Here is a 13,839-nt window from a genome sequence, read left to right as displayed (position 1 = left end):
TTAACTGACGCAATGCGGATGCATGTGTATATTTGCTGACCATCGGCAAAGTTAGGGATGATCCTCGGCTGATCCTCCGCCACGAAGCCATTTAAGCCGGCGAATTGAGGTTTTGCGGATTCGAGCCGCCTCGGGGAAGATATAAAAGCTCGGCGATGCGGAGATATTAAGTAAGGCGAGGGGCTGGCGGACAATTACGATCGACATGTTCAACGGAAGCGCTCGTTGGGAGGCGAGGATCCTACCGGCAGGGCCACCCCGATTGCTGGGATGGAACGTCCCTGCCGAGGAATTGGTCCACATACCGGAACATTGGTTGGTCTATCCCGAGCCCAATCCCTCTCTTCACTATCTGCTGGCCATCGTGTACATTCTCTTCACCTTCGTCGCGCTGCTCGGCAACGGACTGGTCATTTGGATATTCTGCTCGTGAGTGTTCCTCGGTTCTGCAGGGATCAATCCATTTCAAGTGGTGCGATTCCGAATTTTCTGGTTGCTCGACCATTTTAGAATTAGATAATTTCATGTGAGTCTCAAACTTGACTGATTTTTATAGCAGCTTAGTATCATTTGGACCTTGACTTGAGGCAAAACTTATATTTTCCCTAATTCGCCAATCAGAGATATTTAGATATAAAATTAATGATTTTTAGAAAAAAGTGTCTCAAAAAAATACAAGTCAGATCAAAGTCCAACTTTTTGCAATAAGATACTAATATATACGTGTTTAAAAAAAAAAATGAAGCCTGAGATTTCTTTTGAAGCTGAAATAAAAGTATCCTGAAGTCATTATTTTGTAAATATTATTTCAGCCACTCTTTTCACTATTAAAAGGTGAAATTAGGTAATTAATACATTAGACTAAGAATGCAGCCTAAAATTTACTGAAAACAATCGTTTTTATTTCAAAATTCTATCATGCCCCAGTTCTGAGATATCTGCATTTGCTCGGGTTTTAAGTTCTGGACTTGTTGTCCAGCATGTCTTCAGATGGCCGTCATTTTAAAAATGAAGTGAATAAACTATTGATAGTTTTGAACTATTGGCATATAGGAGTAATAACTGATATGAAATTTTTTTAAAATAGTCGAGCAACCTGTGTTGTACCACTTGAGATGGGTTTTCTCGCCGATATATTGCAATATCGAATTTCTCAGAGACGATCGATGAGAAACAATGAGAAGCGCGAGAATTCTCTTCACAAATGCGAATCTATATTATAATCTTCTCGGTATGGTCTTCTTGGTTTAAGAGATATAAAAACTTGACGCGTTCATAGAGTTGTATCATGTTTAACACATTTCTCCCGATGTCCTGCACACAGAGCCAAGTCGCTGAGGACACCTTCGAATATGTTCGTGGTAAACTTGGCGTTCTGCGATTTCTTCATGATGCTGAAGACGCCCATCTTCATATACAATTCCTTTAACACCGGATTCGCGACGGGTCACTTGGGTTGTCAGATCTTCGCCTTCATCGGGTCGCTCAGTGGAATCGGAGCCGGCATGACGAACGGTGCCATCGCTTACGACAGATACAGGTATCGCGTGAGACCGAATTCTCAAGTGTAAACATGTAAATCCTCAATTAACTTAAGACAAATATGCGTCCGAGTAGTGAATTTGTCAAAGACCCCTGCTTAATCCGTCGATCGCATATTTCCAGTTGATATTTTAAGTAGAGAAATGCTTCATTTGGCTCCCGAGTTAGTGCCGTGTCTTTCAAGGATTTGTCTTCGATATTTCGTGAACATTTCAATGCATTTCTTCAGAGAGAGAGAGAGAGAGAGAAAGAGAGAAAGAAAGAGTGAGAGAAAGAGAGAGAGAGAGAGAGAGAAATGACCGGGAACTTAAAACCCGAGGTAAATAAATTGAGGTGAGGTGTTCACGAAACGTCGAGAACAAACGAAGGACGCGGCATCAACAAGAAAGCCAAATCAAGCACGTATCTCTAACGTTCGCGAATGATCAGCACCATAGCCCGGCCACTGGACGGGAAGCTATCGCGCGGTCAAGTGCTCCTCTTAATCGTGCTGATCTGGACGTACACAATTCCCTGGGCGTTGATGCCGCTGATGCATGTCTGGGGTCGTTTTGTGCCCGAGGGTTTCCTCACGAGCTGCAGCTTCGACTATCTGACGGACACACCGGAGACACGATACTTCGTGGCCACGATCTTCACCTTCTCCTACTGCATACCGATGACGCTCATCATATACTATTACAGTCAGATCGTCAGTCACGTGGTCAATCACGAGAAGGCTCTCCGTGAGCAGGCGAAGAAGATGAACGTCGAGAGTCTTCGCAGCAACGTAAACGCGAACGCTCAGACCGCGGAGATACGTATAGCCAAGGTATCTTCAAGATTTCTCTATGTGGTTGTTGCCAGTTACGAGAAGCGAAACGAGTGTCTTTTTTTAACACGTTGACTGCCGGGCTGACCTTCATTGATGATGCAAAAGCTTAACTGATAATTGAGATATTAAAAGTACGGTATATAAATGTAATTTGAGATATTTGCAGAGTGTTCCATTTTAATTGACGCATTTATATATCTTTTATCCCACGTCTCTATAGAAAAATTGTTTCAGACAAAAGTTATAAAGTTTTTGAGGTCTCGAGGAAGTTTATTATATATAGTCAGTAATTTAAGGTCATTTCAAGGTCTTAACTTAATTTTTTTCTAATGAATCCTATAGTTTTTTTTTTTTACACAATTCGATTCCTTTTTTCTTTCTGCGCATAAAAGTACTGGAGTAAGATTATCGAAAAATGAATACCTTTCGAGATATTTTACTTTTTATTGTGATATTTTTCATTACAAAAGATATGAAATATCCCATAAAGTATTCACTTTTCGATAACACCTTCACACTTTTTTATATAATAATATGACAGAAATCGATGATTAATATTGATCATTGCACATGGTGCTCGATGCATTTGCAAGATACGATAAACTTTTTTGTGAATATTTTCGCGAATATTTCGTTAATTTGTTTCGCAGATATTTCAGTTCACGAAACATCAGAAATAAATCCATCGAAAAACACGTCACTAACTCGGAAGTTACCCCCATCCCTCCTCCTCACGGGTTAAATATATCATTATCATTATCATCATCACCATCTTTCCCTTACGAAATCGTTAGCTTCTTTTTTTCCGTAGGCTGCGATCACGATCTGCTTCCTCTTCGTTCTCTCATGGACTCCGTATGGCGTTCTCGCAATGGTCGGTGCTTTCGGGGACAAGACTCTTTTGACTCCCGGTATTACGATGATACCGGCGTGCGCGTGTAAGTTCGTGGCCTGCTTGGACCCGTACATTTATGCCATAAGCCATCCAAGATACAGGTAAACGATACAGCGTTAGGAATTGAGTTGATTCTACGTACTGTTCCTCGAGGATCTTCTCTCTTACATTCTTCTGTAATAGACTGGAACTACAGAAACGGTTACCGTGGTTGGAGCTGCAGGAGAAGCCACCCGCGGACGCGCAGAGCACCACGACTGAGATGGTGAACCCATCGTCGACTTAAACTTTATTCGACCTTGTAATCGAGATTGCAATTATAATAGAGGTCAGTTACAAAGACAATTACATGGGAACGATACACTTTTCTCACTTTTCTCCATTTACTGAAAAACACTTCAATTTTTCCTCACAAAAAGTTCTTTTTTTTCTTTTTTGATTTGAGTCCTTAAAGAAAAATTCGATCGTAAGAATCATGTTTAGTAACTTGCTTCTTTAAAGATAAAACAAAAGATTCAGAGAAAATAGAATGTAACAATGACTCCGATAACACAATGTTCATAAAGTAAAGAACAATGTTATTTTTAAGCTATTTTTACGAGGTTTGTCAAAAAAACAGACCGGCATGAGCACATCTGTGCTTCTTTTAAATTCCGTAGAGGAATCGATTGTCCACAATTTGTCTACGTTTGCCTATCCACAATTCTTGTTTGTCTATCCCGAGCCAGGATAAGTTATTAATAAACATACGTAAGGAAACATACACTAACCTTCATGAGCATATTTGATTATTTTCTTTAAATTGAATATTATTTAATGTTGTCGAATATTCTTCTTTGAATATTATTCTTAAGAAGTTAATTAACTAGTCTGTTTTCAACGGAAAACCCCGTAATTTAAATGTTTTTATTTACTCCTAAAATTTGTTTCTGTTTGACGAAAAGATTTGGGAGATGTCCCAACATCCTGGAAATATATTGTAGTGTGGCTTAACTGAATTCAAGTATTGTTTTTTATTTTATTTCATTAAATCTGTGTTTGAGAAAACGCGAAGAATTTAATTTCTGTTTTTTGAGTGAAGTGTTTTATTGTATCTAAATATATGCCTGAGACTGATTTGAAGTCAATTTTAACTTCTATGTATCATATATAACTATTTTGTTTCACAAAATTCAAATTTTGTTTTTCATTGACTTTCACTATAAATCGGTGTTTTTAATCTCTAAGAAGAATAGTACAATTGATAAGTTTAATTTAATCGTTTAAACCAAATGTGCAAATCCTATTAATAGGCTTCCGAGCGGTAAAGTGTTAAGCTCCTCTAAGCTCTTTTAAAGTTTTTCACCACGAAGAACAGCGTGAATAAATTCGCACTGCGCACGATAAGCAAATCATTGGAAATTCTATTACCGACAGATGCCACGAGACGACGAAGTTCGTGATGATGTTTGCGATAGTCGTTGCAATCAATCAGCTTGCTCGATTTTCTCCGGAAGGACGACGTTCGCTACTACGAGAAATGCGACACTTTTTGTTGTAATCGGAAAACAGCGTGCCGGTCATGTATAACGAAGCAACACAATAAATCAGATTCCTGGCAGACATATTGCGCGGATATGATATTTCGCGCTCAATGTATCGTTCAGCTGAACGTGAGGAACGCCAAGTCGGTCAGAATCGCGAGGGATGATCGGGCAATTGGGACGCAGCCGTGTAAGGAACAATAACTAGCGAGTTTATTTTCGTTTTTCTCTTTTACACGCTACCAGCCCTTAAAACTACGGGGGGATAGGCCAATAGAAGACCAACAAAAATAAGATTCGCGCCGATCGATCGACGTGAAGTCAGACTAGCCTAGCGCCTAGAGCATACCGATGTTTTTCTTCCTTTTTTCTTTTATCACGATAACGATCCATCCATTGTGTCTGCTGTACTATACGGCCAGCGCGGGAAGTCGAAGTAAAAAATAAATATCTGTAAGATCTGTGTAGTCCCGAAAGGACTTCTCAGGCGGAGTTCTTCGAACGGCCAGACTCACCCGTCTTCCTCGAAAGCGAACGTCAATTGAAGTTTCTCGAGTAAGCGTGACAACTCGCGAGCGTCCTTAACTTAATTAACACGAAGACAACGTTCCTCTCTCTCTCTCTCTCTCTGTCTTTCTTTCTCCCACTCTTCTCTATTTCTCTCTCAAGCGTCCGCGAACGATTTTCCCTTCGTAACGCGTACGACGTTTACGTCCTTTGTACTATGTCGCTGCTAAACAGTACCGCTCTGTCGTTCTAATTGCACAGTTACACGATATAATAAACGATAGATCATTCTCTCTTACACAGTCTAGGAACTTCCTACATTCGTTACTACGTTAGCTCGCAGAAGACATCGATTTCGTTTACTTGGAAACCCTAAGCGGCATAAGGTATCCAACTCTGAATAACAGGTACACAAACAACGCGGGCTACACCCGTGAATGGGAAAGGATGCTGCGCGCTCTCGCTCGGGCTACCTGATACCTCGGCGTGATCGTGCGTTTTCGCTCGTCGTCCTCCTCTTCCGTCAGAATAATCGGATCACTGTTGTGTGCGTCCGCGGATTTAAAATCTCTCAGAGGAATGGTCCTTCTCGACAGGTGAAACTCTTTCCCCGTAAAAATATGACTCGCTACTTTTTCTTCCCCCGTAAAAATGCGATTTGAATTTACATCTGATAATTCACCTTCGTCCGCTTGAAGCGGCCGCAATCGCCGCACCCTTTCCGGTTCACTCGCGCGCGATAGGCCCTGCTCGTCGCTCGAACTACGGAACGAACGCGGTAACAATTCGGAAACGATTATCCCTCGAACGTGTGTGTGTGTGTGTGTGAACGCGCGCGCGCGCATAAAGCGCAGCGGAAAGAAGCGAGTTTACTCTTACGCGATTTCTGGTAGAAAATACAATTCAGACTCGATTCAGAACATCGGCGCGACGGGCCGCGCGCCGCGGGCTCTTGCACCGCCTCGCGGCGGACCGGCCGGCGCGTTAACTTCCTCTTTTACCTACGACTACTGTAACAATGACTAGAAATGCTGTGTTGCTTCAGATATGTTACTTCACCGATGAACATCTATAAGACTAGAATCGGACGCCACGCGCGTACTCCCGCTCGCGACTCAGACTCGCGGAGTACGCGCCGGCCCCGGGGGAAGATAAAATCACGGCCGGTGAGAACCGCTCGCCGTGGAGGTGATGATCTCGCGATCCGAGACTTGAAGCCTCTCGAATGCAGGCGACGTCGCTGAGCCACGCGATTCGCTCGCGCCTCACTGATAAAACGGATTAAACTACGATGCGATCTACGGGTGCGCTCGTTTTCTCTCCCCCCTCTCTCTCTCTCTCTCTTTTTCTCTCTCGCTCGCAAAAAGCACGTCGTCGGCGCATTTCCCGGGTGAGACACGCCGACGACACGCGCCACCGTCGTAGTCGCTTCAAGCAGCAGCGCGAGAGTGATCAAGTGGCCGGTTCTTTTGATTCGTCACGTGTACGCGCGTATGCGATGCGTGCCGCTTGTCGTGAGAAATCGCTGGTGCCGGGGATCGACGGCCATGCGCGCCTAAACGCGTACAGGGATCTCGACATGGAGATTCGACGCGACACATCCGATGCAATTACACGATAAAACGCACGACGAGAGCGGCGAGTGCGCGTCTGGGCGACCTCGACTCGCAGGAGCCGAGGTTCCGCGAGACCGTCGATGGGAACTTGATTCTCGGCCGAACGTTCTGGAAGTCCCGTTTCCGGAAACGTTCAGTTCGGACGCTCGCTTTGTGCGACTAGCTTTCGTATCGACGCGTCTCTCTACGTTGTGATATTCGCGATAAAACCCGACGGGAAAAGAAATCTTAAGTGATAGTAAGTAACGTGAGCGCTGATCGAACGTGTTTGCTTCGCAATTGCTATGCGTGTGCTCGACGGATTTCCTCTTTTTTTTTTTTATGTTTAAAGGTCGATTGCACCGCGCATCGTGATTAATTAATTCTTTCTCTCGCTTTCTCTCTTCCGCCCGCGGCTACGATCGGGATCGTTTCCCGGAAAACACAGGGAGGACACTGGCATAGGACGACGAAGTTAATTAAGTAGGACTCCGTCGACGTACTCCGCCACGGTTAATTGACCAAGACTGTCGATGCAACCGACACTGAAGATAACGCAATTATCAGGCACAGACGATGATGAGCTATTAACACGGGTCCGCGCATCGACCGGTCGATCGTCGGCTGACCGATCGACGGCGACGTGCGACTCTGAGCGCAATGGAGCGCGTAATAGCGTAATGAAGACTGCTGCTGGCTGTTGCTGCTGCCGTTGCAGCTTATACGGAGGAAGAGAAACGCTACGACGAGAAACGGTACTCCTGCGGCAAGCAATGCGCGTCCGAGCTCTTGTAAGTTGCGCAGCCGCTTGACGACTTGCCGCCGGTCTTCCTCCTATCGTCCGTCGTCGTCGACTTCTTCGTTTTGTACGAGCGCAGTATCAACGTCGTCTGACTGTCCTTGGGCTCCTCCTGCACGCGCACTTTCGGCCGCCGCAGCTGTTCCTCCGCCGGCTCCTTATTTTGATTCTCCACTACCGCTTCGTCGCGCGCGTGTTTCTCTTCTACGGAAAGATTAATTGATCGTGAATTCATCGGACGTGTCCAGGCATCTAAACGTGCAAGATATTTTAAGGTAACTTGGATAAATTATTAAGTAAATTTTAAAGTAAGTTTGAAAGGGTCCAAATGAGCGAACGAACGAGAGAGAGAGAGAGAGAGAGAGAGAGAGAGAGAGAGAGATTTAAAGTAATTTGAAATTTTAACTTGAGTTACACTCAATTAAAGTCATTTAGGGTGACTTTTACCAAATTCTGATTAATCTATTCGACGATTTAAAATTGCTGTCACGTAAATTTCACTCGCTTTATCTTGCTAATGCAGAGAGAAATTATTGACTTTTCGATTATTGCTGGACAACGAATTATAAAACTGGAAATTAGTATCGATGATTTTTGTCGTTGTTCATCGACTAACTTAATTAGATTGATGAAAATCGCCCCTGAGAGTGTCTTTTGATAAACAGTCAAATTAAGCTAATCAACAATTTAAAATTGCTATTAGTCAAGTTCCTGCTCTATCTGGCTAACACAGAAATTTTTAAATTTCGATTATTGTTGAACGACAAGTTGTAGAACTGGAAATTGGTACTGACAGTTCTTATTCATTATTCATCGATTAGTTTAATCACAGTTTGGCGAAAGTTATCCTTAATGTCATTTCATATCAGTTAACTTGATATTAGGAGATAACACGTTATTATCGCACTTCTCCCTCTCTCTCTCTCTCTCTCTCTCTCTCTCTCTCTCTCTTCATATATGTGTATCTATCTATCTATCTATCTATCTATCTATCTGTCTATCTATCTATCTATTTATCTATCTATCTCAATTAGGAGACGCTTGCACGAACCTTCGGCAACGTCGCCAAACAGAATCTTCGGTGTCCTCGCGACGGCGGTTTTCCCATCGCTCTCGTCGTTCGTGAACTCCCTCTCGGTGTTGTTATTGGTGCGGAATATCGACTCGAGGACCTGTCGCGAGAGTAACGGCGATACCGGGCGCTTCCTCGCGCGCGTGCCGTTGACGAAGGTCTCGCACGTGCTCGTCTCGTTGTCGCACATGCTCGTCGCGGACACGCAGTCCGTGATGAGCTTCTCGGTGTCGGAGTCGCCGGCGTAGCTGTAGTAGTTGTTGCCGCTGTCGGACTTCTTCAGGATCGACCTCGACACTCGGTGGCGGTCCATGAACGGCGCGCCCTCGCTGTCTATCGAGTCTGCCGAGAGCGAGAGCTTGCTCTCGCCGCTCGTTCCTGAAACGGATCACGCTTCGCGCTTCAAGATAGGACACGCTCGCGTAACGATATGCGTAACGAGTACCCGCTTTTCACCGGTTGCCCACGACACTATCGATCAGCCAGAACGCGCGAAGGAGGAACATTAATCCCGGGGTGAGATCGCGTTTCCATCATTCCGCCTTCATTCACCCTCCTCGAGCTCCCCGTCCTCGACGAGCGGAGGCGAAGTGGTGTGTTTACTTACGTAGAAAGAGAGGAAGAGAGAGAGAGAGAGAGAGAAAGAACCCGTGGCCGCCGCGAGAATCGAATCTGCGATTAGAACGAATATTTACCCGCGTGATGCTTGGGCCCGCCGATGGATCCGAACAAGTGGTGATTGATGATGCGCGTCGCGGACGCCAGGCTATTCGTCGCGGAGGACCTGCCGCCGCGCAATCCGCCGTAATGGTTGTTGTTGTCTTCCGAGGTGTCGTCCTTCAGAATGCCGCGCATCACCACCGGGCTGTCTTGGTCACCGATGAATTGCGCCCGCGGCTTTGCGCTCTGCAATCAGTCACACGCGACAATTACACTCGGCCTCTCGGACGACAGGTCTCTCCTGGGAGGAAGGGCGCGCGAAGAGGAACGAGGAGAAGAAGCTCCGTGCCTCCCGCGAGTTTCAGCTTGCCGCGCTTGAAAGCGCCCAGACGGTGCTTTTAGCGCCGAGGCGAGTAAGTCGTGGCGAGAAATGTCGCAAATTGTCGCGATGATAAGGCAATGAGATCGTGTGATAGTGTGGAAGACGATGAGAGAGACTGATTGATTAATAATTTAGTTTCCGCTAGTGAAGGTTGTCTGAAACACCCATTCGTGGTCGTCGTGAACGCAAGCGGGAAGAATAATAGTTTAGTTAATTCAGTTAGTTGCACACAGAAAAAAGATTGGTTGAATTAATGTGACGTCTTGACGATTAAAAATTAAAAATTAAAAGTGATAGTGAACAAACCGAATATGTTTCGGTTGATAGAAACGGAATTTCTGCCCCTAAAGATCGAATTTAGTTCATGGAGATTAAAAATTCGGTGTCTCTCGATGAAAAACGCGTTCGGTTCGTTCATTGTCGCGTTAATTCAACCAATTTTTTTTCTCCATGTTTAATTGAATTTTCCGTTCGGGTACTAGACGAAAACTCGGTTGCAGGAATAGAAAGATTCCTGTAGAAGGTTTCTACGTAAAGAAAAAGATTTCTTTAGATTTAGTCACGGAAATAAAGTTTATTTGTGTGAAATAAACATTATATTTTATTTATGTGAAATAAACCTTACATCCCATAAATAAATTTTTAAGTCCTTTTTTTCAGCATATACACGTTTATTTGACTCTTGGGTTTGTTCTGTATAAACAACATAATTTAATATCAAATATCACTTTGTTTGAATGAAAATATTATTTCACTAGAGTAAATCATATTGTTTGATAGAAAAACCAATATTAGTTAGAGGGAATAATATTTGATTTTCAATAAAAAATGTATTTGATCATGTATTAAATATTATTCCATTGAAACAAAGAGTTCCTTCACATTTTTCTAACATAGTGTTACTTCTTTCAAATAATTTATCGCTTATGATAGCCATTGCAATGTTGGATGAAAATACAAAAGAAATATGTTATTTAACGTCAAGATATTTATCGTTAGAAAAACCAAACAATTCAAACAACAAAAAATGTTTCTTGAATCATTCTTGAAATATTCGTTTGTTTACTCCATTACAAAAGACAACTTGTTTTAATTAAAGAAATCTTATTAAATCCGAAGTAATCTTTTTCTTTATGTATTCGATCAGTCTCAAGCGAGTTTGGATGCAGTTAAATGTTCACACGAATGTATTCAGTCACGGTAACAAAAATATCATTTCACGTCACTGAGATTTTATTTCTTGTCACCGAGTTTTCATCTGATCCCTATTCAGTGAGAAAAAAGTACTTAAGAATTCATTTGTGGGATGTAAGGTTTATCTTGCAGAAATAAGGTTTATTTCTATAAAATAAATTTTATATCACATAAATAAATCTTATTTAAAAATCTTATCGAGAAATAAACGTCATTCCACGAGAATAAACCTTATTTCTGTGAGATAAACCTTTTGTCTCACAAATACATTTTTAACTACTTTTTCCTCAATGCAGCAATTGAGTTTTATTTTCCGTGCGGTAGCATCGTCCATTATCGTGTATCAATTACCCCATATCCGTGGATAAATTCTCTTAAATTTAATGACACTCTGGCGATATTACGAGGAGTCCATAGGGAGGATTGTGCCGCGCTTTCCTTCGCCAGCGGGATTTAATTGAGGAACCGAATAACGGTCGCAAGCACGACGTCGGTCGTGGCGGACGATTAATCGGAATTGAACTTGCGGAGTTGTTCGCGAAAGTTGCACTTATTTGCAAGGAACTTTCTCTATACACTTATTAAAACTTTTAACATGAAAACAGAGCGCACGACCGACTCATTCACTCGTTCGACTCCGTTATTTTTACACGACGCCAGCTCGTTACACTCAGCCTTGGTCGTATTTATAAACCACACAAGTTCCGTTTGCAAACCACGGTTTTCAAGTTCAAGGTGGACGCGTGTCGTGGCAGGTGCAGTTGCTCGCGGGAGACATAACGCGGCAGGGTTAACAACAGGTTGGTGCTGTAAGGTCGCACCTGCAAGATACGGGTGTACGGAAACGTCGTGTGGCACCTTTCGGTCGCGAATCTCTTTGCGGAGCCACAATCGACGTTTCGATTACTGTACGAGAATAGACATATAGTGCACGATGGGACTTATGGAATGCGTATTATTGGTATATGCATAACGACGTGTCGACGATAAAAAATGTAACAATTAATAGAGCACTACCCTTATCGGATTTCCGGTATGCCGATTTCTCCATATCTTTCTGTCAAAAGCTATGATCAAATGATCAAACGTTACGATTCTCTTTGTTATTGAAGCAGCTGAATTTCCATACTTGGTACATCATGGTGATTAAAATGCCATGTTAGTCCATTTAATGTAAATTTAGCGGAAATTTAATGTAAATTTGAGATCAGTTAGAAGATAATTTTTTTATAAAGAAATTATTTGCTTCGTCTTACATATTTGTAACCAAATAATATCTTATTTGGTTAAAAGATATCACTTCAAATAATAGCGTTCTTTCTATTAAATAATAGAGTTTCCTTGAATGAGACAATAAAATTTTTACTCAAACAAATAATATTTCATATATTACTCAAATAAATAACATTTCGTATATTTTGTTTCTATGAAACAAATTTTAGTCGAATAAATAGAATATAAATACTAAATCTAAAGAAATCTTCTTCTCTGTGTATCCGACGAATCACAGAAGTTCGTTAGGAAGAGAGAAAGCAAAAACAGCCCGCCAATTCCAGAAGAAGATGCTGTTTCCCTACATTTTCCATCGGACACGTCGCCGCTGCATAAACGCCATTGGCCCTGAGATAGGCGGTTGGTTCCGTGACGCAAGGTGAACGATATACCCGCTATCAGTCGCCGGCCAAGCGCGACACGCCGTCACGCTGCGAACGAGCTTACTTCCGTGTCCGAGCGCCAACGTGCGATATCGCGCGTTTCCCCTCTGACGAGCATCGGAGCGTTCAGAAAAGTACGATAGCCTGGTGGCGATCGCTCAACTGCGCTCCGCTTGTGGTCTCGACGGTTTTTGCGGCTGAAAAAAGCAGCGAGGTGCGGCGCATGAGTGACGTGCGATCGTGCACGATGATGTAAAACGTGACTCGCCACCCTCGCCTCTCCGAGGCTGGCGCGATATCGGGATCGTGTCCACTCCACTCGGGGTGACTCTCGCCAAGCTCCGATTAAGCTAATCGATGAATAATAATTATGAACTGCCAGCTCCAATTTCCAGTTCTGTGGCTTGTCGTTCGACGATAATCGGAAAGTTAATTATTCCTATCTGTGTCAGCAAGATAGGTAATTCTTGGCTGATGGTGATTTAAATCATCGATTAGCTCAATCGGACTTTCATAAAAGTCACCCTTAATGCGCGTCACGATTTCGACCCGTTGATCACAGGCTTCCTCTCGTTCGAAGAAGCGCCATGAATTTGTACGCATTAAAGGTGATTTTCGCCAAATTTGGATTAATCGACGAATAATAATATAAATTGCCAGCACCAATTCCGTTCTACAAATTATTGCTCAACACTAATCGAAAAGTTAATAATTTCCATCTGTGTGTTAACAAGATAAAGTAGGCAACATTTAATTGATTTTGATTCATCGATTGGCTCGGTAGGAATTTGGTAAAAATCACTCTAATCGTTCCTGTCGTCATTATTTAAATCTAATCGATGATTAACTCAACGAAATTGACCAATTACATTGATCGGTTCAGTCAATTGGCCAATGTAATTTGTCAATTCCGTTGAGTTAATTGATTCGATTTAAACTATAATAGTATACAGAGAAAAAGATTTCTTTAGATTTAATATTTCTATTTATTTGACTAAAATTTATTTCATAGAAACAACATATATGAAATATTATTTGTTTGGATACAAATTTTATTCTCTCATTCAAGAAAACTCTATTATTTAACAGAAAAAACATTATTATTTGAAATAATATCTTTCAGCCGAATAAAATATTTGGTTACAATAAATATGTAAAATGAAACGAATAATTTCTTTATAAGAAAATTATCTTTCATTTG

The 13,839-nt window shown here is 42.4% G+C and overlaps 2 protein-coding genes across 3 annotated transcripts in view; one reads left to right on the top strand and one right to left on the bottom strand.

The window, feature by feature from the left end:
• Positions 1 to 186: 186 nt before the first annotated feature.
• Positions 187 to 5,668, top strand: LOC106741292 (opsin, ultraviolet-sensitive). The gene is made up of 6 exons (XM_014613107.1): positions 187 to 429; positions 1,325 to 1,540; positions 1,972 to 2,353; positions 3,168 to 3,352; positions 3,435 to 3,579; positions 4,668 to 5,668. Exons 1-5 carry the CDS (start codon positions 206 to 208, stop codon positions 3,535 to 3,537), a joined length of 1,110 nt encoding a protein of 369 aa, XP_014468593.1. The 5' UTR covers positions 187 to 205; the 3' UTR covers positions 3,538 to 3,579; positions 4,668 to 5,668.
• The window catches only part of LOC106741289 (potassium voltage-gated channel protein Shab), a 59,394-nt gene continuing 50,520 nt past the window's right edge, over positions 4,966 to 13,839 (bottom strand). For both annotated transcript variants that reach the window (XM_014613101.1, XM_014613102.1), the window contains 3 exons: positions 9,443 to 9,653; positions 8,727 to 9,125; positions 4,966 to 7,879 (listed from right to left, as the gene is read on the bottom strand). In XM_014613101.1, coding sequence (XP_014468587.1) covers positions 7,617 to 7,879; positions 8,727 to 9,125; positions 9,443 to 9,653 — 873 coding nt within the window. In that variant the 3' untranslated portion in view covers positions 4,966 to 7,616. The remainder of the gene's footprint in view (positions 7,880 to 8,726; positions 9,126 to 9,442; positions 9,654 to 13,839) is intronic.

The sequence above is a fragment of the Dinoponera quadriceps genome, unplaced genomic scaffold (genome assembly GCF_001313825.1).
Source record: "Dinoponera quadriceps isolate SergipeBrazil2010 unplaced genomic scaffold, ASM131382v1 scaffold405, whole genome shotgun sequence".
Classification (NCBI taxonomy): domain Eukaryota; kingdom Metazoa; phylum Arthropoda; class Insecta; order Hymenoptera; family Formicidae; genus Dinoponera; species Dinoponera quadriceps.
This window is presented reverse-complemented; position numbering and strand designations above follow the sequence as displayed.

Coding starts and splice junctions, on each gene's coding strand:
- LOC106741292 (XM_014613107.1), top strand. CDS start 206: ATGTTCAACGGAAGCGCTCGTTGGGAGGCGAGGATCCTACCGGCAGGG. Junction 2,354..3,167: donor CGGAGATACGTATAGCCAAG/GTATCTTCAAGA, acceptor TTTTTTCCGTAG/GCTGCGATCACGATCTGCTT. Junction 3,353..3,434: donor ATAAGCCATCCAAGATACAG/GTAAACGATACA, acceptor CTTCTGTAATAG/ACTGGAACTACAGAAACGGT.